At 38.7% G+C, this 26,247-nt stretch overlaps 1 protein-coding gene across 4 annotated transcripts in view; it reads left to right on the top strand.

Moving 5' to 3' along the window:
• Positions 1-26,247, top strand: part of FNIP2 (folliculin interacting protein 2) — a 117,514-nt gene that overhangs the window by 26,399 nt on the left and 64,868 nt on the right. For 2 of the 4 annotated variants that reach the window (XM_081134192.1, XM_081134190.1), the window contains exon 1: positions 4,969-9,754. The exons of the other annotated variants lie outside the window; for them this stretch is intronic. In XM_081134192.1, the coding sequence (XP_080990318.1) occupies positions 9,579-9,754 (176 nt within the window). In that variant the 5' untranslated portion in view covers positions 4,969-9,578. Of the gene's footprint in view, positions 1-4,968; positions 9,755-26,247 lie in introns of those variants that run through there. 4 annotated transcript variants of the gene reach the window in all.

The following is a 26,247-nucleotide window of genomic DNA, read 5'->3' as shown; positions in this document are numbered from 1 at the left end:
ACCCAATGAGATATCTTTATAAATTGTACAGAGTGTCAGATGCTTTTTATTTTGTTGGCTTATTTAATTACAGACTGGATTAGTAAATAGATTCTAGTAGTTCCAAAATTATCCCAATGGCTGTAACAGTTACAATAATAGTAGTTATTGTTTGTGTGATGCCATTTATAGTAATTTGATAATTTATTTCTCTGTGAGATAGATGTATCCCCATGTTATAAATGTTTATAAAGTTATAAATGCTTAAACATTATGTTTTTAAAACTGTCATACATATAAGAAAGAGAGGGAGAGAAAGGCCTTTTGACAACAAAACTTTTCTCCAGGAAGACTCAGATCAGTCTTGTGTGAGGCACAGGTGTGTAGTTTACCTGACTGGAACAAGGTATACGAAAAGCTGTAGGACCCTGAGTAGGCTTATTGCAGAGGGTCTCAATACTCAGCTAAAGGAGCTAAAGCTTTAGTTGTGGCTTGGGCATGTGCACTGCTGTGTCTGAATACTGACAGCATCTTAGCATGTGACTGTCTATGCAGCTCTGCATTGTACTCTGAGTAATCCAGATTGCAGCTGTTTCAAAGCATCAACAGAAAAGTTTATGTTATAGCTCTACATCCAGATGGAAGGGAGATGGAGATAGCTGAGAGTTCTTCACTAAGTATTTTCTCATACATGTTTCTTATAAAGGAACATGTTTACAATTTTGGTAAAAATAATGACAGTTTTGATGGGAAGAGTGGGGGCACTGAAAAATGGCAATTCTGCAGAGCCATTCTCTGTCAAATAGGTAAGAGTGAGCAAGTGGGTTGAACAAAATTTCTGCAGCAGCTCTTCTAGGCAACATCTACTTTATTTTGTAACCGAGTGTTCTGATCACCTGCTCTGTAGAAAATGAGAGACCTGTGAATGATTCCAGAGATGATGGCCCCAACCCAGTAGCTCAGCTTCCAACATCTTAAGCAGATCTGGACTACTGATACTTCCGCTAAGGTCCAAATGCTAGTGACAGCCTGACTGGAAATCAGAGTTAAACTTTAAAAGTTGTGTAATATTTTGTCGCTAATATGTTTCTAACTTTTGGAAGTTTTGAAAACAGTGGTGTGGTTGTTACTAATTTTAGTGAAACATGGGGATGGGTTGTAAAAATCATGCACAGGGAAAAAGTAGACTGAGGTCTGATGTTGGACCTTTAAAAAAAAGTGACAAAAGTTTTTTATCTAAATTGCTGGTTATCAAGCTGATACCAGAAAGGGTGAATCATTGCACTGAGAAAGAAAAATAAGCAGTGCTCCTTCTGTGGATAGAGAGTTACACTGCAGAACCTTATGGACCTTGACTTAGCAGGCCTGGCCTGGCTGCCTCTTTTTCTTGTTAGACTTTAGAGATGAAATAGTTACAGCTACACTTTTATTGTAACTCTCCTCCTCAGGGTCACTGTTTCATTTATTATGTTGGGGATCTCCTAAAGTCTCATCTTTCTTTTCCTTATCTCCATTATCAGCATGTTGGTACTTTGTTAGATAGCCTTTGAATAGCACTTTTCAATAAAAGTGTAATGTGTGTGGCTTAAAAATCCTCTCATTGTTATGTGTTTTGTATTGTTGCTAGGTACTAAATTAAGTCTCCAAATAAAGGGAAATTGGGGAGTTTTGTTTTTAGTTAGAGATTTTAAAAGAGTGTATAGTTGCAAGTATATACTTTTGCTGGCTTATACAAATATTAATGATAGCAATTATGTGGAAGGAAAAGCAGTGTGAGTAGAATTGCATTCTTACAGCGTGGAGCTTTGCTTCACTTTTCAGCTGTCTGAAATTGTTTTGACTCTGACAATTCCCTTACAATAGAGCCTACAGGATTGTTACAGAATAAAGAAATCATGTGCACATTATTGGTATGACAGCAAGAATTTAAAAAAATAAAGTAGTTTCACTCGTTGTTTGTAAATAATACATACCTACTGTTGAAAAATGGAAATAAAAGGAAAAACATTATTTTTTACAGGTTGGGTTTTTTATTGTGGTTTTTTTTTAAAGTACGCTTGTTACCAAAGTGCATATGCAGTTCTGTATTCTGTTCTTTTTATTTAACTTTATAACAAGAATTTTTCTCTGTTTCACAGATTTCATGAAGACGTGCCACTCACTCATTTGTTCTTTCAGTGACTGAGTACCCTTTCTGTGCTGGGTGCTAAATACTGTTTTCTTCAAATTATAGGCCTATGGGAGTAGGAAATCATCTGGATTATAATTAGGAACTATGGATAGATTATCCTGGATTTTCATGTCGCTTTTATCTGAATCTGAAAGCCAAATTATCTCCAGGTAGTTCCTTACCTTAAGTCAAAGCAGTAATTCTGGTTGATTTTATTATTTATTTAAGCTAGATTTATATGAATCCAAAAAAATTCACTGCACAAGAGTTTGTCCTTTAGCTGCAGTGCTGGGCTGGGCAGGGTCAAGAGACGAGGGCAGAGCAGGCATCCCGTGATGTGGCTGCTGTGCTTGGCTCCTGCACAGCGCCTGTTTACCAGAGAGCGGGGCAGGGTTCACGGCAAGGTGTCCAACAAGAGACTTAGTCACCCACAGTACATGTGACTGGGGCCTTGTCCTCACAGACGACTGAATAAGTGAGAATCTAAACACTGTAAATGGTGCCCAGGGTTTGAGATGTAAGAGAAATAACTTGACTTAATTTATCAGTCAGTGATGTCCAACTGCCTCGTCTTCCCAGATCAGTCCTCAGACAGGCAGGCGCAGATGTGCGCCTCTTGGCATAGCAGAGTGAGGATGAGTGGCGTGGCTCAGGCATGAGCAAGGACGCCTGGGTGGGAGGCCTGGCTCTGCCATGGACAAACTACGTTATTTGGACTAGTTCTCTAGCCTTTCTGTGCTCCTTTCTTCTCATCTGTTAAAGAGGATATTAGTGCTGCCAACTTCCAGTGATTACATGAAACACCTAGAACAGTGCCTGACGTGAAGAATAAACACTTGATAAATCTAGCTAGTTATTATCTACTTTGCATACCTGCGTTTGCACCTATTGCCAAATTTCCTGCGTGCCGAGCTTGTCAGATGAGTTCAGATGGCATTAGGGCAAGTATGTTATTTTCTGATTGCACACTGAACTGGTATTATGAGGCTGGGACACTGCTTAGGTATTTGGAGTTCTTCATGATCATATTTCGTAAAACAGCCAAGTATTGACAGACTTGATCTTAATCCTGGATCTGTCTCCAAAGCCCTTTCCCCTAAATCACACTGATTTAACAAAGCTTTCTCAGCCCCTTACCTTCATCTATTTACTCTAGCCCAGCATGAGCACCTTTTTTAAAACTTTGTATTGAACTATAATATACATAGAGAAAAATGTACATATTCTGCTTGCTATGTGTTTATAGCACCAGTGCCCAGATCAAGAAACAGTAGCTTACCAGCATCCCGTAACCTTTTTGTGTCTCTTTTTAGGGATTATGCTTCGAAAACCAATGGTAGAAAATGATCAGTTCATGGGTGTATAGAAAATGCATCATGGAAGAAGGGAAATTACAGTATTCCCCTCTTATTCGTGATTTTGTTTTCCATGGTTTCAGTTACGTGCAGTGAGTGGCAGCCTGAATAAATTAAATGTAAAATTCCAGAAACAATCAATAAATAAGTTTTAAATTGAGCCCTGTTCTGAGAAGTGTGACGAAATCTCACACCATTCCACTCCATCCCACCCTGAACGTGAATCCTCCCTTTGTTCACGTCTCCATAGATGCTCCCCGACTGTTGGTCACTCAGTAGCGTCTCAGTTATCAGATCGCCTGTCCTGGTATTGCAGTACCTGTTTCCAACTACTCTTATTTTATTTAATAATGGCCCCAAAGTGCAGGAGGAATGGTGCTGGCAATTCAGATATGCCAAAGGGAAGCCGTAAAGTGCTTTCTTTAAGTGAAAAAGTGAAAGTTCTCAGTTTAATAAGGAAAGGAAAAAAACTCATATGCTGAGGTTGGTAAGATGTACGGTAAGAATGAATCTTCGGTGAAATTGTGAAGAGGGAAAGATATTCGTGCTAGTTTTGCTGTCGCACCTCAAACTCCAAAAGTTAGAGCCGCAGTGGGTGATAAATACTTAGTTAAGATGGAAAAGGTATTACATTTGTAGGTGGAAGACATGACATTGCTGTGGCTCAGTGATCCTCCTGACATGTCATCAGAAGGTCAGTAGCTGCTCTCGCTGAGTCACAATGCCTATGTCATTCACCTCACGTCATCTCATCACGTAGGTATTGTATCATCTCACATCATCACAAGAAGAAAGGCGAGTGCAGCACAGTAAGAGACTATGAGAGAGACCACACTGACACCACTTTTATTACAGTATATTTTTATAATTGTTCTATTTTATTCTTAGTTATTGTTAACCCCTTACTGTGCCTAATTTATAAATTCAGCTTTATCACAGGTATGTAGTATGTACATGAAAAACATAATATATATAGGGTTTGGTACTATCCACAGTTTCAGGCATCCACTGGGGGTTCTGAAATTTTTCCTCCATGGAGAAGAGGTGACTACTGTACCCCAAAAAGAGGAGGGTCTGTTGTGGTGGCTGTGGATCATGAACTGCCATGGCCTATCCTCCATTTATTCTTCCTTTTTCCTCATTAAGGTAATGTGGATAGGCAGAGATGTATTCTTTATAGAAAGATTCATTAGCTAGGAATAATTAGATGGGCTTTTGGGGGAACTATGTTAGGCCTTTGTTTTTTCTTGCTTCAGACCCATCTCTTTCAGTTGTGGCTTTTGAGTTAATTTTTCATCACATACAGTGATCACCGTTATTTATCACCTGAAGAGTATGAAGTCAAGTGAATGCAGAATTGTACGAATCCTTACCTTGAAACTTTGTTGACTTTAATTCTCCCTACTCTGAATCAGCCATGTGAATGGGTTTTTTCTCAGATACCAAGTATTTTGGATTGGAGGTGGGTCCCTGGAACACTGCATTGGAAGGGTTTGGAGGGAGTCTGGGCACAACAGGAAACAGTGTTCTCATTGATTAGAGATTTTGTCCATGGGCAAAAGAGACTAGACTGGCATCTTGAGTCCCAGCTTTTTGCCTTGGGTGGTCTAAATGACACTTACGCTATTTTGTAAACAGCTGTCTTCTCCAGGACCACTCAGTACCTGGACTGTGAGATTGGAGGCAGTACAAATACAACTTAAAATGTTGAACCAGTCGTTTGTCTCCCTTTCATCCATAGATCACATGGATTCCTACTACTTCCACACTTCTCTGGTCCTCACTTCCGACACTGGAATAAAGTTCATTTGTGTTGTGAAAGTATCTGGTGGCGGCAGCAGTTGCAGTTGACATATTGAACCGCAGGTGGAGTGCACAAATCCAGTCACCGAGGCAGATACTTTTCTAAATGTGTAAGCCAGCTGAGCTGTGTGAAGGAAACAGAGAACTCCACCATGAGCGGGGCTATAGATAGGGCTGATGATCAGTTTTAATGCGTATGTTATTTAAGAGCAGGGCGTCCGGCATGCTAATGAGTAATAGTGTGAGTACTTATATAAGAGCATGATTCCATTTGGGGAAGGAGAGGATTGAGGAAAAGGGAGATTGGATTGAGGTAGAGAACAGAATTTTGGGCACTGAAAGTCCAAACATCCTTCTCTTAGGTACTCTATGAGCTGTTCTAATATCTCAGAAGAATGATTGTGATGATACAATTATTGTTTTTTTCATTTACCGAAGAAAATTTAAAATTCCCATTTAAATATAAGGAAATTTGGAGCCATATAGTGTACAGTGGTTGTGGTTTTGATATACATCACTACTTTATTACATCTTATCAGATTTTGAACTGTGAAATTATGGGTTATTAAAGGGAGGAACAGGGGAAATGGCATTTTCACTTTTTAAAAGTCTTAAAGTCCTTTCTGTTAAGATAACATGAGTCACATCAATTAGAGTGAACATAAGTTGTTAAAACTTCTAAAGGAACTTTTGCTATAGTTGTGGGGGAGGGAAAAGCTTCCCCTCATTTCTATTTATGGTTCTTCTGTTTGGTATAATAAGTAAATTGACATGAGATAGATTAACAGGAGAAAAGAACCAAGTTTATTATGTATGTACATACAGGGGTTCTGTAAGAATATGGGGCTGGAGATAAATCGGGTAGTTGAGGCTTATAGGCCATCTTGAGCTAAGAAGAAAGTGGTTTGGACTTCAAGGAGAAGGTAGGTAATTCACAGGTAGATGAGATGCAGCAAGTCAACAGCCCTGGCCGGGTGGCTCAGTTGGTTGGAACATTGTCTTATACACCAAAAAGTTCCAGGTTCAATTCCCGTTCAGGGCACATACCCAGGTTGCAGGTTTGATCCTTCTCTCTCTCTCTCCCCCCCCCTCCCTCCCTCTTTCTCCCTCTCTCTCCCCCTCCCTTTCTCCCTCTCTCTCTCCCTCTCCCTCTCTCAAAATCAATAAAAACATATCCTCCAGTGAGGATTAAAAACAAAACATTGGGTAAACAAATTCTTGTCAGCCACCCAGAAACAGTGGGACGCAGAAGGGAGTCTAGTAGACTTTGCTAGGTTCCTCCCTGTTTGCCACACTCAGATCATAATATGTTAAGGTGATGCTCCCTTCCTTTAAGCAGGGTTTTCTATATGAATTCTTTAAGCAGCCTTTTATTTCTTAAAAATAACCAAATAACCAGCTTAAAATAATCAATATCCCCAAAAGTCATATGCTGGGTTGATAAACTCTTTTCTCCTCATAGTAAATGAGAGAAAAGAGAAAGTGTGTGTGTGTGAGCACAAGTGCTTTTCTGGTCAGAGTATATGCACAAAGAAGCACACTATTTGTTGCAGGAGATTCAGGTCATAATTTTAATGTAAATATTTAGTGGCATTAAACCAATCAAAAAGTTGTCTACTAGGCATCTATCATTTGTAAGACCTGTATGGGGTACAAAGTTGAATGTCAAGACCCAGTTTTGATACTCAAAGAATTCACGATCTAGTTAGGATCATAAGACATGTACACTACTCTTTGCAAAGCAATTATGTGTTGTGTTGAAAGTGTGCCTCAAAAAATTATAGAGAAATTGAAGAGAGAAAAAGATCTTCCAGCCTAGGAAGGCTTCATGGGGAAGATGGAAATATGACTAAGGAAGTGGTTCTCAAATGTATGGTTCCCAGGCCAGCAGCAGCAGCACCCTGAGAACTTAGAAATGTAAATTCTCAGTCTCCACCCCAGAAGTGTTGAGTCATAAACCCTGGGGGTAGGCCCAGTAATTCATGTTAATAAGCATGCTAAAGTTATAGCCTTACTCTACCAAAGGAATGGTGGCTGACAGATGTGCTGACTGAGTTAAGGGAGAAACAGTGACTGGCACATACTAAGTGTTTAGTTAAAGACTTGGCTGAAAGAAGGAAACACACAGAAAGGGTTTAGGGTATCCTGTGCCATTCCGTGTCTAAGGGAATTTTTCCCAAGTGCAGACTGATCCTTATTTTATCCAAATGTCCTTCGTAACCGCATTGTCATTTGCACCTCTTAATGTTCTGATCATTTAAAATGTTTGCATCATCCGGATAGGGGATAAAATTTGTATTTTTAGAACAGTATTTGAAGCCTTTGAAAAATATAAAATATCATAATTATTGAACAACTTTGTGGCTATTAGGTAAATGTATGTACAGAATATATATTCTAAAAGAGGGTTTCATGGCCTTTCATCAAGTCCTAGATACATATCTTACAGAGATTGAAGTTTTAAAATTAAAATTCAGCCTTATACATAAAAAGGGGATGTGTTCCCCCCAGTGTTTCCTCTACATATTTTATAAAATTCAGCTATTGGCATTTTTAAAGATTCCACCCCATCAACGGTGAACTATACTTTTATTTCTCCTTTGCTTTTAGATGAGGTAGACCCTAGCTGAATTGGAGACGCTGCCTTTGGGCTTCACTTGGGCCACTTATTAGGTGTCCTGGTGATGGTGACAGGCTTTACTTTTAGCCCCTGCTCACTGAGCTGCCCTGTACCTAAAGTAGAAAAGTTAGAGTGCTTGCATGAGTGATCTTCTGATTCTTGTTAAAAAGAGAAAGTGATTTTAAAGACAGTTCAAGGGGGCTAGTTCATGATTGCACTGTGGCCATGCAGTTAAACTTTAAGAAAAATGAACTCATTTTCTCTTAATCTCGTCTTATCTTGGAACTATCCATTTAGCTTGTTCCACAGAGAATCTAGTTGCTGTTGTAGGCCGGTTGTAATTTTTGTTTCTCAGAGGAGGGTGTATTTAAGATCTTTTGGGAGTTTGTGATAGAGGAACTTCAGGGGCACATACATAATAAAGTCTTAAGGTAATTGAGACCTCTGCCATGGTACCAAGAGATTTTCCTCACACTTGTGAAGTGAAAATATGGCTGCCATGTATAAAGATGCATTAAAACCTTCTGAAACTAAATACCCAGCCAAGGGTTCATCAGATATTAGGGATCTGTTAATATTTTCTTCAGCCAAATTCAAGGATAAAGGAAGAGGGAAAGGAATTGGGACAATTCTTTAGTTATTTTGTGTCTAGATTTGACCTGTATCTTTAGGGACCTATGCTTTATTTTTTCTAAAAGAAAACTTATTTTTTCCTTGAACTCACAGTACTGTAGAAAAATCATATTGATTTTATAATATTATTCTCACTTTACAGATGAAGAATGTTAGTGTCAGAAGTAAAAATTGAACTGCCTTTTTCCTGGGGTTCTGGTAGTCAGGACTTTCTGTTTAAATATGCCCAGCAAATCAGGAATTCAGTGCAAAAGTTTTGAGGGTTTATGGCTTCCAAATATGTATTTGGTATTAAAGCAAGGATGTGGCCCTACTCTCCCAGTCCCCTGCCATCTCCTATACATTAAACTCTACGTTTGTCTGTTGTGGGTAACCATCTCCCTCACTTGCTTTGGGCAGAATTTTGCAAGGTTGCAGAGTAAGACCTGTCAGCTGACGCTTGCTCACATGAGAGCCATTAAGAGGCTGGTGTGGCCAATGTCAGAACAACCTTGCAGCTGAAGGCAAGCCACTGCATTTGCCCAGAGCCATATGAACAGGTCTTGTGACCCATTACTTGACTACCACATAATCTCCAACAGAGGAGCTCAGATGGAGTGAGTCAGTCCAGGCTGCTCAACGTGTTGAGGGCTTTTCTTTTGCTAACAGGAGCACAAGCTTAGGAACAAAAGTAGGAAGTGGGAATTGGACTTGTGTGTTTGTAATGGGTTTGCTGAGAGCATGTTTTATAACGTGATATATCCATCTGACTTCCTAAATCATTGGCGGGTTTAATTTAGTAACAAATGAATGTTCCTTTTTTTTTTTCCCTTTAAAAAAAAAAAAAAACTTTCGAAAGAGGAAATTCGTCGGCTGCTGCCAAGTAGGCTGTCTCACCTACTGTATAGGGACTGCAATGATCATTTAGGGCGGCTGGTCACTGCTGAATATCCTTCGAACAACAAGGCTCTTCAACATTTGTGTTCAAGTCCATGTTGATAGTCAGGATAAACCGGAGGGAGGTTAAACCGCTCAGGAGATGTGTGGCGGCACAGCGAAGACCACAAACCGGCCAGGGGGCCAGCAGGATTCAGCCAGTTATGTGAGTGATGCTGTTTCTGGTGCTGGGAGAACTTGCAAGACACTTTTCTGCACAAAGATTCGAAAACATGCCAGGGTAGGAAGGGGCACTGATCACGCGGAACTCAACAGCAGGTTTGAAATTTTTAGTTCTATTTCAAAATCTAAGCGAAATTTTGATTTAATTTGCTTTGTGCCAAGCAGATGAAATTGTATTGATCTGAAAGTTGTTTTTGGAGAGTGCTTCTCAGTAGGAGACAAGGGGTGGTTGGAGGGTGTGCAGAAACAAGTCCTCTTTTTTGTAGACACTATGTAGGCGTAGGTATTTTTGTGTGTGACTGTTTCTACCACCTGTCTGCTTTCTTCTTAACTTTTCATTCCCTCTGCCTGGAGCCAGCTTGCAAGAAATAGTTACATCCCTGTCCTGTGTTGCAGCTTGAACTATACTATTCACAGTGATTATGGTGAAAAAGAGTTACAGTCCTGAACTGGTAACCAGAGTTGATACATGGGCACAAGAGTGGGAGTTCTCACTTCTTAGTGTGAATGGTGGGTGGATGGTTGTGCTTTTCAGGTAGAAGACACAGTGAGCCCAGTCTTCCTCTATGGAAAACCCTTTTCATGGGAAGGATGGTACTATTTTAATAATGGTGCTTATCTAAAACAGTAATATACTTGCTATATTTTTTTAGGTTGATTATTTCATTCATTTTCGAAGAATTCATTAATTTCCTTAGTAGTAGCTCTTAATTTAAACATTTGTTGCAAAGGTTTTTATTGTCTATCAATGAAATGGAAAAAAATTCTTTGCGGATTACATTCATTTCAAAATATAATGTAGATAGATAGTAAGGAAAGCCATAACTATATTTCTTGGTTGGTTTAAAATATAGTTTCAGGATATAATTCCTGTCATATAAAAATCTTTGTCTTTCTTTAGTAGAAATTTAATAAAACGGTGTATATTCCACTCCAGCATAAGAACCCAGTAGATTGGAGAGTTAGGGAGAAGTGTGGAAATCATTTTATGGGTGTTGGGTCACATGCTGTCCACTTAATTAAAGAGATAAATATGTAGAGGAAGAGGTAATGAATGATGTCGTACCCTAGAAAAATACATTTGAGTGCTAGGTAAGAACATCACTTTTATACTATCTATTTTTATCAGTTTCTTCTCAAGAAAGGACAGCTGAGTGAAAGGAAGGAGCGATGGATTGGCACTCAGTTTATCTGGATCTTGAACCCTGTTCTGACCTCATCCCCAGCTCTGCTGCCCAGGAGCCTTGTAACATTGGGCGAGTCTCCAGGCATTTGTGGGTCTCACTCTCACCTGCTAAGCTATGTAGTTGGTTCAGATTATTAAAAAAAACTTTTTCCTTCTCTGGGATTCGGAGATGTAGTGTCAGGACCTTCTGTATTCCCTATTTTTATTCTTCGTAAAATTCTAGATTCCCCAAATAGGTGTTTCAGGGGAAGGGGTGGTATCCCCATAAGAATATGCAGGATTCTTCTACCCCAATTATTTAAAACATAACAAAGTTTTGGGTATGTACTCTGTTTCTCACTTTCAGTGAACTTGTTATTCTTTGGTAGATTTTAATCATTTTCGTTTCAACATCACTTTAAACTTAACAGAACATGTTCGTATCCACTGTCTTCTTTCCCTTTTCAACTTGTTCAGATTTACTTCTCTGATGCTGAAATTGTTTTTTAGAATTCTGCACAGTTGATGACATATACTTGTCAATTAATCTGAATGCATCTCCAGTCAGACCAGTCGTCTTGGTAGACCTCATCCACTTTCCCTTCCCCTTCCTACGATCTTGAAACCATGTTCGTTATTTGCAGTGCTGTGTTTGGTTTCCTGAATTTATTTAGGACTTGGGCCAATCTCAAGGGTAGAGTGAATTATTGACAGGAGCTTGCACTGTAAGGATCGAGCCCCAAAGTGCTCACGAGTTATCTGTTTGTCCAAGTCAGGTGGCAGTCAGTTGGGTATGACTTCCAACTTCTTCTTTGCTCTTAAATCAATAGTTTTAGGTGGTCTTAGCTGGGTGCACTGATAAGTACATTTTCGATTCATGGTTGGGAATCCCATAAGTGGCAGACTGACTTAAGTTATACGCGGGTTTTTTACTGCGCTCGCATTTTTCGGGCATTAATTGTAGAGGTTTTCCCCCCTCTTCTAATGATTTTCCAGTTATTCAGAGGTGAAGAGAAAGATTCCACAAGTACAGTGGAATCATGCTGGATACCTAGTAGTTGGCCACAGTGTAAAACTGACACAGTTCAGTGCAGAAAGAAACATTTTAGTCTTCCCAGTTATGGTTCATGTGGAATGAAACATTTCAGGAAAGAAGTCTGTCCTCTGTATCTTCACTGCTATCCTCCTTACCCTCTAGAATGACAGATATGGGGGTTCAGTGTATTTCACAAAATAACAATGAACAAAAACCTAAAGAGTTTGATGAGGCATCTTAAATGGTTTGTCAATAAAAAATGTCTTGCTAAAACTCAATTCAAATCTCAGAACTCTGAAATCTAATGCTGGGTATATTGTATAGTCTTCAAATAATTGCTTCCAATCTTCTTTCTTAAAATATCAACTCTAGCAAAGCTGCTAATAACTTGATTTTTCAAACTTTCCCAACAAATTAGATAAATACACAGGGCTGTTTATAAGAGGAATGTGGGAGTATTTGCCAAGCTTATCTATCTGTGATCATTATTTCTCCAATAGCAGGGGACATTTGACATAACCTTGCCTTTAAAAGTGTACGGTACATGCACTGCAGAGGAACTGAAACAAAGCACTTCAGAGTCAACTGTGCTTTAAGTTTCATATCTTGAAATTGGATTCAGAAGAGATCCTTTGTGCTGCTTTGGGATCACTAGGCTGAAACGAGTAAAAGAATTAATGACTGTAGGTATCCAACTTTTCTACAATTTGGATGAACTAATTTCTACTGAGAAAAAAAAAAAAGAGCAGTAGATTGTGGTAGTCGCTTAACAAGAAAATAAGTACGGAAACCAAGGTCTGTTTTCCTCTAGTGAACTGCTTCACAGAGATGAACTGAACATGATTTTACTACCAGTCTTTATTTATAGTAGGTAGGATTACTGACTAGGAAATACAAAAATAGTTAATGATTGAGAGATGTACGAAGGCAACAGACCAAAGAATTCTGACAATTTTAGTAAAAGGCTATTAAAAGAAAGTCTAATGCAGGTTGTAGAGGTGGGGTGAGTGTTTCTCATTGTGTTCTTCACTTAGAACACTGTGTGAAAACCATTCTGCTTTGATACTGCTTAGAAAATGTAGCTGTTGGACAGGTTGAGTGAAGTGCACAGAGAGAAGAAACAAACCCTGGTCAGCTGATGGTCTTGTGTTGCATGACAGGCTTCACCGGGAGGTTGTAAATTGCTGGGCGTGACTCTTTCAGATGCATTGGGTATTGTCACAAGTTCTTCTACCCTTCCTGCATTCCTTCCCTTTTCACTGATTTTAGGTGCCATGAGGAATTTTCTTTGGCCAGTTGAAAAAGTTTATTTCTACCAGTTGATGTTTGGGATTTAGAGATGTAATTTGAGAATGACTGAGTGCATGAGTGAAAGAATGCAGTGGTAACTTAGTATTGCTGCAAAGTCATGTCTGATTTACCTTTAAAGAACATTTGTCATTTCCCTCTGAGGCAACATCACTTCTTGGGAATGAATCAGAGGAGTCTTACTACAGTGTTTTGAAGGGAGTATGGACTTGCTTCAGAGGAACTGACAACTGATATAAACTTTTGTCTGGGTCTTATTTTAAGTATTGGTGACACAACAAGGTAAAGCCCTTGTTGTTAGTCACCGTAACTAATTGTTTCCAGAATGACAGTGTTCCAGATAGAAGACAAGGTTACTCCGACCATGGGGTCCGCAGGCTGGTCATTGGGCAGCTCTGAAGCCTTTTTGCCTCAAGTTCGCGCTCAGCTGTATGCTGAACTGGAACACTCCCTGAACTAGTCCACAACTCCTGGTGCTCCTGCTATGACTCCTGTTGTGAGTCAGGCTGTGGCCTAGCCTTATCCTTTTATTGTTATAGTAACAAAAGTGGAATAACTGCTGAACAGTGATGTAGCAAGCCCTGGTGGGAATTGGTGAGAGCAGTAATAACCTGTGAACCACCTAAGATTATAGTTAAACTCCCACTCAGAACTCATTAGAGGAAATCCAGCTTGTGGGCTCTAGAAACGCCAAGGTTCCTGGCAACTCTATTCCTTTTTATGGGATATAAGTTTATATGAAATGTTGGGTATCAGATACCCATTCATCCATTAATGTTTATATATTGGAGGGTATAATCCTTCTCCTATCAATTTAGAAAGGTTTAAAAAACACACTATTTTCAGGTCTCTGAAGAACAGAATTAAAATCCTGTCTTTTTTTCTCACTATGCCATTTCCTTTTACTTTTGTGCATTACCCTGCCCAAAAGCCAATAAACAAACAAACAAAGATCTTAGTAGAGCTAGGATAGTTTTTCCACTTACTGATTTTTTTCTTTTAATTCAACTCTCACAACGGAGACCCTAGACTGTAGTACCAGATACAGTAGAAGCATCTTTGATCTATTGATCTTTTCTACTTTCACGATCTCATGATCTGAGGGCTCATCTCTGCCTTGAACTCACTGTGTCTTTGGAAACAATCCCTCATGTATCTGTGCTTCTATTTTCTCTTCTAAGAAAACAAACAAGGTGCCCGGCAGGGTGTGGCTCAGCTGTTGGGCATCGAACTAGGATCCAGGCGATCGGGGTTCGATTCCCGATCAGGGCACATGCCCTGGTTGTGGCCTTGATCCCCAGTCGGGGGCGTGCAGGAGGCAGCCAATCAATGACTCTCATCATTGATGTTTCTGTTTCTCTCTCTCCCTCTCCTTTCCTCTCTCTGAAGTCAATAAAGATATATAAAAATAAAAATAAAAAACCAAACAAGGTTCCTGAGCATGAAGTGAATTCAGATCCACTGGACCAAATTCCTGGAGATGGAACCTGTGAAGCTTTGTCAATTAAAAAGACAAATAAACACAGAGATCTTCTAAGGTAATTCAAATGATAGGCAATATTATGATTGTCATTGACCAAAGAGACCCAAAGATGTAAGAAAAATGTGAAGACTTTGGGTAATCAAGGGAGTCAAAACTAATTTGCAGATTTAATTGGCTTTATTAAGTGATCCCTGAATCACACAGCATTCCATCTAGCGAGTAGAGAGAAGCCCCCAAAGCTGTACAGTCTGGAAGGCTTTTTATAGGCAGAAATGGCAGGACAAGAATGTTATTAGCAAAAGAAAAGAAAGGATTGTTTCAGGCAAGGTTACCTTCCATTGGGTGGAGATTGTCTTGTCTGACAGATTGCCTCAGCTTCCTTAAGGGGAGGGTGGAGAGGACCCATGTAACAAGTCCTTGGTACTGACCAGGAAATTCCAGAATGACCAATTGAGATTACATTCCTGGGGAAGACAGAACTGCATTTAGGTCAGGCATGAAGTCTAGGTTTGGTGTCATGGGCGTTAGCACAGATGACCCCACGTTGGGCCTGTGGTTTTTTCTTTAACAGTAGCAGTCTTTTTCCATGTGAGGGAATAAGCCATGTGGTTACAGAGGGAGTAGCAAGTGCAGAGAGCCTAAGGCTTGGTGTGCCCCTGTAGAAGAGAAAAAACAATTTTTCACCTACCCTTCCAAATTTTACCCTTCAAATAATTCAGATGACATACAGGAGATTTACAGGAGAAAATCAAATTTTAATATGTACATACAGGGAATTCACATCAGCATGAAAATTCTAGATATTTAGGGAAATGGAAGTGTGTATGTCATTTACAATTAAGGAGGAGGAAGTAGGCCGTTCACAGAGAGATGGAAGGAGTTCAGTAAGCAAATGTGTATTGGTTATCTTCAAACAGGGGACACAGAGAGGACTTTGGTCAAATGGGCTTTGCTAGGTTCCGCCCCGTCTACCACACCTGGTTCATACTGAAACATAATTGTCTGTGATGATAGCTCCCTTTCTGGAGAAAGTCCTTCCTTTGTCTAAATTCTTTTAGGCAGTTAGGGGGAAGGTGAAAGGTTTTTCCTGAGTTTGTTTGTTTATTAAAAATCACCAGCTTAAAATAATCAAATCCCAAAGAAGCATATTTTGAGGTGACCAACTCTGTTCCCCATCACACCCTAAAAAGAAAAATGTTCCCTGAGGACAAAGATGATTTGGATTCAGAGAGTAAATGGTCCTTTGTGGGAACATCAGTGAGGCTGAGTGTGCCGGTAGCCTGGGCTAGCACACTGCGATACGCGAGGGGGGTGGAAGTGGCCGGCCCCCAGTGTCTCTCTCATTGGCCCTTGCTTGATAACAAAAATTCCTGCTATTAGAACCTCATTTCTTTGTATTTAAGCCTTGTTCTCTCTAGGCTGTAACTGATACCTTAGTGGGAACTAAAAGGGAGCTTGTTCCTCTGTTAGGGAGAACAAGATCACATGAGGGGACTGGGTGTGTTCTGTAGAGCAGTGTGTGAGGACTGACCTTACCCTTTACAGCTGGGTGGACAGGACCTCGGGGAGACCGCCTGTGATTCTGCTGAACAGGGACACAGGCTTTTGATGGCTATATCCAAAGCTCAAATAATGTGTCCTTCGCTTTCATGTTCACAGGGAATTCTCCAGCAGACTATAACAGACCAAAGTGATCTTCAGAGAATGATCCTGTCACAGACTTTAAAACTAGTACTTATTACTTAAAAGTTTCTGTATTTTAATTGGCAGTCGATTTTTTTTTCCTTTTAAAATATTTTATTTTTTAGAGCAGTTTTAGGTTCACAGCAAAACTGAGCAAAAAAGACAGAGTTCCTATCAACTCCCTGTCCCACACACCCACAGCCTCCCCTGCTGTCAACATCCCACACCAGAGTTACAGCAGATGAACCTACATTGACACATCATAATCACCCCAAACCATAGTTTTCATTAGGATTCACTCTTGGTGTTGTACATTCTATGGGTTTTGACAAATGTATGAAATGTATTCATCAATATATTATACAGAGTAGTTTCACCTCCCTGAAAATCCTCTGTGCTCTGCCTTGTCATCTCTCCCTAGCCCCAGGCAACCACTGATATTTTTACTGTCTCCATAGTTTTGCCCTTTATAGATGTCTTTTGGTTGGAATCATAGTATATAGCCTTTTCTGATTGGCTTGATGACTCATTTCTTTTTGGCACCAAATAATATTCCATTGTCTGCATGTAGCACCATTTATTTACCCATCTACCTGCTAAAGGGCATCTTGGTTGCTTCCAAGATTTGGCAATTATGAATAAAGCTGCTGTAAACATTCCTGTGCAGGTATTTGTGTGGACATACCTTTTACTTCTTTGGATAAATATCAAGGAGTGTGATTGCCAGATTATATGGTAAGAGTTTATTTAGTTTTGTAAGGAATTGACAAACTTTTACAGTGGTTGTACCATTTACTTTCCCCCCGGCAGTGAATGACAGTTCCTGTTAGCCTACATCCTGGTCAGTATTTGGTTTTGTCAGTATTCTGGATCTAGACCGTTCTAATAGGTCTGTGGTGGTATCTTATTATTGTTTTAATTTGCATTTCTCTGATCACATATGATGTGGAGCATCTTTTTTATATACTCATTTATCATCTATATATCTTTTTTCTGAGGTGTCTGTTCATGTTTTTCCCCCATTTTTAAACTGGGTTGTTCTTTTTCTTATTGTCGAGTTTTATGAATTCTTTGTTTACCAGTCTTTTATTCAGATATGTCTTTTGCAAATATTTTCACCCAGTCTGTGGCTTATCTTCTCAGTCTCTTGATATTGTCTTTCACAGAGCAGAAGTATTTAATTTTAATGAAGCTTATCAATTCTTTCATTTTATGGCTTGTGCCTTTGGTGGTGTTATCATTATGCCCAAGATCATTTAGATTTTTTTCCTCTGTTATCTTCTAGAAGTTGTATAGTTTTGCATTTTATTTTTAGGTCTATGATCCATTTTCAATTAAGTTTTTGTGAAGGATTTAAGGTCTGTGTCTAGATCCATTTTTTTGCGTGTGGATGGCCAATTGTTGCATCACCTTTGTTGAAAGACAAAGATCAGTTGCTATATGGATGTGAATCTATTTCTGAGCTCTGTCGTCTTTTCTGTTGCTCTCTCTACTCTTTCACCAGTATCACACTGTCTTGATTACTCTAACTTTATAGTAAGTCTTGAAGTTGGGTAGTTTCAGTCTCCCCACTTTGCTCTTCTTCAATATTGTGTTGGCTGTTCTGGGTCTTGTGTTTCTCCATATAAACTTTAGATTCAGTTTGTTGATATTCACAAAATAACTTGCTGGGATTTGGATTGGGATTGTATTGAATCTATAGATCAAGTTGGGAAGAAATGACATCTTGAGTCTTCCTACCCATGCACATGGAATATCTCTCCATTTATTTAGTTCTTCTTTGATTTATCAGTTTTTTAGTTTTCCTGGTATAGGTCTTATACATATTTTGTTAGATTTATACATAAATATTTGGGGGGCTGCTATTAGAAACGGTAATGTGTTAATTTTAAATTCCACTTGTTAATTGCTGGCATATATTTTTAAAATATTTTAATATTTGGATTTTTTAGAGCATGGCTGCATTCCTGTCAGGCTAGCTACTTTCCCCTTTTCTTTTTAAATGCCTCATCTTAAATATTTTTTCTGTCTATCAAAATGACACAGTTTTATTACAAAACATTTGGAAAATGCAAACAAATATAAAATATGAGAACCCAAATTACCCACAAATTTTACTACTATAAACATTTTTTATCTCCTGGCAGTTCTTTCTTTCTTCTTCTTCTTTTTTTTTTTTTTTATATATATATTTTTTATTGATTTCAGAGAGAGGAAGGGAGAAGGAGAGAGAAACGTCAATGATGAGAGAGTCATTGATCGGCTGCCTTCTGCACGCCCCCTGCTGGGGATCGAGCCCTCAACCCGGGCATGTGCCCTGACCTCTGAGCCATGCCAGCCTGGCAGTTCTTTCTTGATACAGATGTAAGCTACATTGTTTCAACTGAATCATGTTGTATATCGAACTATATAATCTGCTTTTTTACTCAGTATGATACCACAGTGTTTCCCCCATGTCATTACAATATTTTTGAAAACAAGTTTTAATGACTTTGTAGTAACTTCTTAAATGGCTTCAGAAAGCTTAGAGTGTGTTGCTGCTAATGGATATTCAGATTTCTAGTTACAGTGCAGAAACTGACCCTGTTTTTGTTCAAATTTCTGAGAGTTTTCTTGGGAGGAATTTTTCCTTGTAGGAAATTTAAAGGAGACCCATTTTTCTTCCCTAATGGAATTTGAAAATTGAGAGAAATTGGTCCGGTAAATGGAAACCAAAGTATCTACATTTGGAAAGCTGCTAGCATGTGAAACAAGAAGGGTCTGCCTAGTAATGAACCTCAAAATTAGGCTAGTTTGCCCATTCTGTCCTGAGCAGCCTAGGACACCCACAGGCCTTGCAACGTAGGGGCTTGCCGCTCTAAAACTTGATGTTGAGGAGTTGATGATCAGTCGGCATGTATGTGCTCTGTAGGCAGATGGATGCCCACAAATGCAGGGAAATTTACTATTCAGAACCTATTCTTCCCCTGGGAAGGAGCACATGGAGGTGAAGAGCAGTAAGGAGTGTTACACTCTTGAGGATTGTGCCTCTACTTGTAGGAAACCTGAAGTAAAGGTAAGGAGGCCCCCGACTCTTTTTTGGTTAAACCACCTCCTAGAAGATATGAATATGAGCGTATTTTTTTCTTAACATTTTAAAAGGCATTTTATCGATATGTCTTCAGAGATAATGCATTTGCTTGGTTCAACAATAAAAATATATATTTGAAATGTATTGCTCCCACTTCTTTATTCCTCCCCATCCCCTTTAAGTATTCAATTTTATTTCTTAAAGTTCTTTTTATATTAATTTTGTACAGAAATAAGCAAATAGAAATATGTACTCTTTTTCCTTCTTACATGAAAGGTAGCATGTTCTACATGAGAATCTACTCTTTGCTGTTTGGACTTCCAATATAATCTGAAGATCTTATGGGTCTTGCTCATGTTCTAATACTCTCGCTCCAACAGCTACTTGATATTTTGTTGTGTGAATGTACTATAAATGATTTAATTTGCCCCTACCAATATTCTTTTCAGTTGTTTCCAGTCTTATGCTCTTACCAAACATGCTGCAATCATGTGTTTTTTAAAATCTGTTTAGTTCCAGAAGTGGGATCGATGGGTTCAATGATAAAAATACTTATAATTCTATTGGGGGACTGTCAGCAATAAAATAAATAAATAAATAAATAAGAATAAAACTTATAATTCTGATACCTATGACAACTTACTCTCTGTATATGTAGTCATACCATGTTGTACCTCTGCCTGTATTTCTCTCATGTGGGATGTCCAACTTTTGAAGTTTTGCCAACCTAATAGGTGTGTGATTTTAAGTTGCTTTTCTCTTTCTAAGAGTGAGGTTTGGCACCTTTTCATGTGTTTAAAGACCATTTTTCCCCTTCTGAACTATCTGGATCCATTGCCCACTTTTCTGTTGGTTTGCAAGTCTTTTTCTTTATTGACTTTTGGTTGTTCTTTATATATTAGGGAGATTAATCCTTTGTCTGTAATATTAGCTGCTTTTTTTTTTCTTTGCAAACTTTTAAAAAAGCCCTTAATAACTTTTTTTACACATTGAGGTTGTACCTTATACATAATTTGGTGTTCTGCTTTTCAGTCTTAACATTATTATCTCCAGAATTTTTATTTTTCAAATGTAGCATGTTTTTACCCCTCAGAAGAAAATGTAGAGGGAGACCCTGTAATGTAGAGGATGTTACCCTGACTTATTTGCCATTGATGTTAAGGTGATAGTGTCACAGAGTTGGAAGTGCACAGAATTTGGAGTCAGGAGACATTGATTTGAATCCTGACTTTGCCACTTAATGGTTATAACCTTGTTAAAGTCTCCTAACTTCTGTGTAAAACAGATTATATAATACAAGCTCTCACAGGGCGTTTGTGAAGGTCAGGTCAGGTGAATTCTGTAAAAATGTTTGGCAGACTCTAAAATGTTAGGCAGTTATTTATGTGTGTGCTGTGCAGCTCTGATCACTGTCTTCCCCTTCCTACAGCCAAACATCAGACCTTCTGGAACTGGTGTCTCTAGGCTCTGTGAGATTATGCCTTAAAAAAAGGCCGTTATTTAGTAGGATGGAAATCAATTTGATACAGTAATAGAACAATAACAATAAACTCAGAGCCATAAATAGGTTTACTAAATGAGAAGAGGGATTACTTTTTTAGAGACTTTGTCCTGTCCCTGGGGTTGTCAGGGAATGGAGTAGGACAGGAAAATGTGGTATATGCATGCTGAGAAGAAAGCTCAATAAATGTCATTGTCTAAGGCCAAACTACATATTTGAAACTCAATCTGAATTCCTTGAATTCATTAAGGTGGTTTCCCTGTAGGAGTTCACCCACTGCCTCATGCTTCAGCTACCAAGAAGCCTCTTAAAACAAATAGTAATTAAGGTTGTTTGTCTTAAGGCAATAATAGAATCTTTGATGGGTTTAAGAAAAGAGTAGGGTGTTCCTGTTGTATTCCTGTTTCATTATTTATTTTTTAATTTTTCAATTCCAATTTTATTTTATATTTTAAAATATTTTAATTTTAATAAGAGGGCAGTCATATGGTTAAATATTCAAAAGGCACAAAGTCTTAGCGAGTACTTATAACACACTGACTTATGTGTACCTGGCTCTGTTAGTCACTTTACTTTTAATCCTCAAAAGCACACTTAGGAGGCAGGTATTATTATCCGTGTTTTGCAGATGAGGATACTAAGGAACAAAGAGTTTAGATAAGTTGCCAAAGTCACATAGCTTGCAAGAGGCAGAGCAAGGACTTTAACCCAGGCTGCCTGGCTCCAGAGTCTACACTCTTTCTCACTGTGCTGTTCTGACAGATATTTAGTAAATAGTGTAGGGAAAGCCTTTCCCTGTGTCTGTAAAGAATGTACAATGAGGTCTGCTTACTTTTCTTCCTCAACAACCCAGCTTTCTACTCCAGGCACAATCATTCTTACCAATAAATACATCGTATATCTTTCTAGAGATACTTTATAATAAAATCCAGAGTTTCCCTCCTTTTTTCCTTAAAAAAAATATAGTAGCATTCTAGTGCAATATTTTGTATTTCTTTTTTCAGTTAAAATTATGTTTTAGACTTTATTACATAATTACGTTTGGTATTGTATCAGTATAGTACTCTATTGTGTGGACATACAATGATTTAACCATCCCGTGGTTGTTTCCAGTCCTTTGCTATTCCAGACAGTGCTGTAGTATCGTTTTTGTACATAATTATTTTGAACCTATGCAAGCTTAATTAATTAATCTGTAGGATTAATTAATCTGTAGGATTAATTCCTACAAGTAGAATTGCTGAGTCAAAGTGTGTGTGTGTCTGTCTCTCCCTCCTCTCCCCCACTGCCTCTCCCTCTCCCCATCTCTCTCTCTTTCTATCTCTCTCTTCTTATTTTGGCCTCCACTCTGCCCCAGCACTTCTCCATGTGCTTGTGTGTACCCATCTCTTTTAGAGATATTTTACAACCAAAGATAAGTACAGTTTCTATTTATTTTGGCTTTTTCATGTTGCAAACAGAAGACCTCACAGAGAGAATCATGCTTTTGACCTTTGGAAACCTCTGAGAAAAGAGAATTTTTACCTTGTTTTTGTACAATTTAAGTGGATCTAGAGTGAATATGTATATGGCAATGTCGTGAATATTTGGTTTGGAAATTATTCATCTCTCTGTTATTAGTACACTCACCTGGGGAAAGGGTAGAAAAACCTTACATTCAAGAAAAGATGAAATCATGTTGATGCAAGTTGGCTTTCAGCAGAGCCAGTTCAGTAGCCCTGGAATATAGTAATGAATGTTGGCTATTTGTGTTATGCTGACAACAGTATGAAAGAATTAGCTCAGTGAATATTGAATAATCCAGACCTGGAGATGGACAGCAAAGCCCCTTTCCCGGGGGTGGGGTACAGGCAGTTTCTCGCTTATTGCTACCAGGAAAGAATGAGTGGTGCCTTATTAAGAACTAAAGGAATCCATTATTGAAAAATATGGGCCATATTTAAAGATTCTGTGAGTTTTTAAAGAGGAGAAAGGGGAGAAACTATTAATAATAACAAAATCTAGGAAAGCTAGCCAGGGGCGGAGTTGTGGTTGGCACCGTGACCTGCCCACTCAGTGTCCCTCTTGCCTCAAAAGAATTTGCACTTTCCCTCTTCAGATTTCATTAGCGTCTTCTGAAAGTTCTCTGGACTGGAGATGTGTTTATATTAAGAAGCATGCTTATCAAGGTATAAAGTACACCTAGAAGGGCTAAAGGTATGCCCTGCAGTAATTTTGATTAATTTATTAAGATTGCTTTTTTCTCAGTACCTGGATTACCTGTTCTAAATTATACTGTGCACACTTAATAGATAATTTGGGATTATAGTGTGTTCGACTTGGAAGGGTCACACCTTGAAGAATCATTTGAGTCCCAACCCATCATTTTCTAGAAGAACAACATTGGATTAATAGGTGAAGGAGTGTTACTAGGATTAGACTACAAATCCTCCCTAGAACCCAAGCATTCTGACACTGAGTGCAGGGCTCTGCTGCTGTGTTGATGCTGAGGTGGCCGCAGGGCAGTGGGGCATGGGTGGTGGTGCCGTGAGTGCCACACACAGCCTTGACCTATTTCACAGTGTTACCTGATGTAATCCTGAACTTCAGGAAAGAAGGAAGGAATTCTTTCGTCTCCTCTTCTGTACTTCAGAGTTCCCTGTTTATAGCAGCCAAACCTCAGGCTGTATTGTGACTCATATTATAATATTTTGTCATTGCTGTGTGAACACATTATATAAAACATGTGGTTTTAGCATGTGACCCTCACAATCATATACAGCATTGTTTCAGTGGGGGAGAAATAGGCTCTCAGTTACAACCTACTTATGCATAAACTTTGACTGTTATCTTTGTCATATTAGGGAAAATGGGGGAACCTGCATGTCACTTATTTCAGTTTTGACCTTACCTCAGACATAGTATGCCTTACATCAGTCAATAATCTCTTATCCTACAGTTCCAAAATCAAAAGATTTTTGGAACTTACCTGAACTGATGTGAGGCTGGTTATAGTCTCTATCTAATCCACTTAGCATAAGTGTTCATAACTTGGGCTGGTGAAGTATTAATTTGTTTGATTTGAGGGTTCGACCACACCTCAGACCCTGTAGGAAGCGTTACGTAATAGGTAGTATAAGTTTCTTTCTATGATCTGTAGAATTCTAGAACATGTGGCCCCAAGGATCTCAGTTAAAGGATTGTGTATCTGAATTTATCTTTGACTTATGCTTTACAATTTTAAAAGTACTTTCATAATTTTTCTCTGTTTTTCCCAACAACCTTGTGAGATAGATAAGACAGATACATTTGGTAACGCTGAGCCCTGGAGTAAGTTGAAAGTGGCAGAGCTAGAATTAGAAGCTGTGTTTACCCTGGTGAATACTAATCCATATTCCAAGCATCATGTCCTCTCTGACTTGCACTCACCCCCCACTGTGTGGACTTGACCTTTTTATGCTTTAAGTTCTCCAGAAGCCACTTATCGCCATACCTGTAACAGTATAGTTTACTTATTTATTTATGGATTGGCCTTCCCATATCAGATTGTAAGCATTTTGAGGTAGGAACTAGATCTAGTTCGTTTCTAGCCCCGGTATCTGTCATGGTCTCTGGGTCAAGCCAGGTGTTAAAAGTGTGGGGAAGGAGTGAATGTAGGAGTGTGCTTTCGGACACATATTATAGTGAGTGCTCTTTCCATGACATGCTCCAATCATAGGGATTTATTCTTTCATTCCACACATTTCTTTTACAAAAGAAATAAAGGATTTACATATCCCCTACTTTCTTGAAGACAGAAAAAGTTGCAGCCAACATCCAATATGAATTTCTCTTGATAAAATAACAGGGATACACATAATTGGAATAATTTTAATTTAATTAAAGTTTTTAATTTTAATTTAATTTTATTTTGGAATCATTTAGAAATCATATCTTTAAGTTAGCATTATGTATTAAAGCTTCTGACGAGGACTGGAACCTTTAAGTGCCTTTTTACTATACTCTTGACCACAGGACAGTAATTCAGTGGTGAATTTTTATGTAGTTCCTCTGAAACTAGACTAGGCAATTGTGCATTAAGGCTGGATCAGTACAAAACAGGGGAAGAGAGGAAAGTTAACTAATTTGCAAATTACTTTTCCTGTTAGCCATCATCTGAGAATACTAACTTTGCTAAAAAAAAAAAAAAAAAATTCAAATTTGTTACTGTCATTTATTTTTACATAATTTTACTCTTAAAATAAATAGATTGGGAAATGATGTACATTGTGCTTACCGGGTGAACTCTGATTACCATCTCAAGCACCATCTTCCCTTTTCCTCCACCCCTTGTCTTTTATTTTCTGGTAATAGTCATTAGGGTCTCCGCACTGTTCCTGAGCAAACCTTTTAAAAGGGTTTCCATTTGTATTTAGAAACTTTTTTTGAAAAAAAGGAGGGGAGCAGTGGGAGTTGGCAGAAAAGAGAACAAAGAAAAGAGTTTAAGAGTGGCTGGAAAATATCCTTGTAAATATAGTAGGTTTCGTAGAAGCAAGAGTTAGATTTGTTCGCTGCTTTATCCAGTGCCTAGAGGAATATGTGGCACACAGTAGGCATGTAGGAGCCACTTGTTAAATGGATAGTATCTGCCAGTTTTGATTGGATCATTATTGTTGGTTTTGTTTTGTTTCATTTGCCCTTTCTTGGACCACTTAAATTTCCCTATCATACCTGACTCTTTAAACACTTACATTCTTGGATCACAAGACTGCTCTTTAGACTCTTTGTGTGAACTTATTTTTCACTATGTAGGGTTGTTTCCTTTTGTGAGAGCAAGAGGGAAAACATTTTTGAAGAGCCTTCTTTCATTGACCATGCTTCAACATGGGCCTACTTGAGCCCACTTCTAGCCTGATTTCCTGTAAAAGTTCAAGGGAAGAATCAAACACCAACACTAGAATTGGTCTTGGAGAATGTAGCAAATCACCCTGCAACAAATCGTTCAACTGCTGCTCTCATCCTTATTGGCCATGACTCCTTGAAACCCTGGGTGTGTGAATCAGCACCACCTCTCCATTTGCTCTGAAAATGGTTTTTCCAAACATCTTTAGTTCTCTCCTACCTAAAACAGAGGTGAGGTCATGTCATTTCATTTTTCAGAAGTTAGAATGACACACTACTGCTTGTGGAACAACCATAGTCTATTACTTGGCATAGCATTCAAGATCCTGCACAAGTACTCCTAAACCGTCTTTCCAGCCTCATTTCCTGTGTAATTCTTTTGCAGCTAGACATGTTCCAACTACCCAAGACTTTGACATTGTACCATTTCACTTTTTGTGTTTGTGTTGTGCCTCAGTCTGCAAAGATTCTGTCCCGTTTGCC

Source organism: Miniopterus schreibersii (assembly GCF_964146895.1).
Source record: "Miniopterus schreibersii genome assembly, chromosome: 4".
Lineage (NCBI taxonomy): Eukaryota > Metazoa > Chordata > Mammalia > Chiroptera > Miniopteridae > Miniopterus > Miniopterus schreibersii.
Note: the sequence above shows the minus strand (reverse complement) of the source record. Positions and strands in the feature narration are given on the sequence as shown.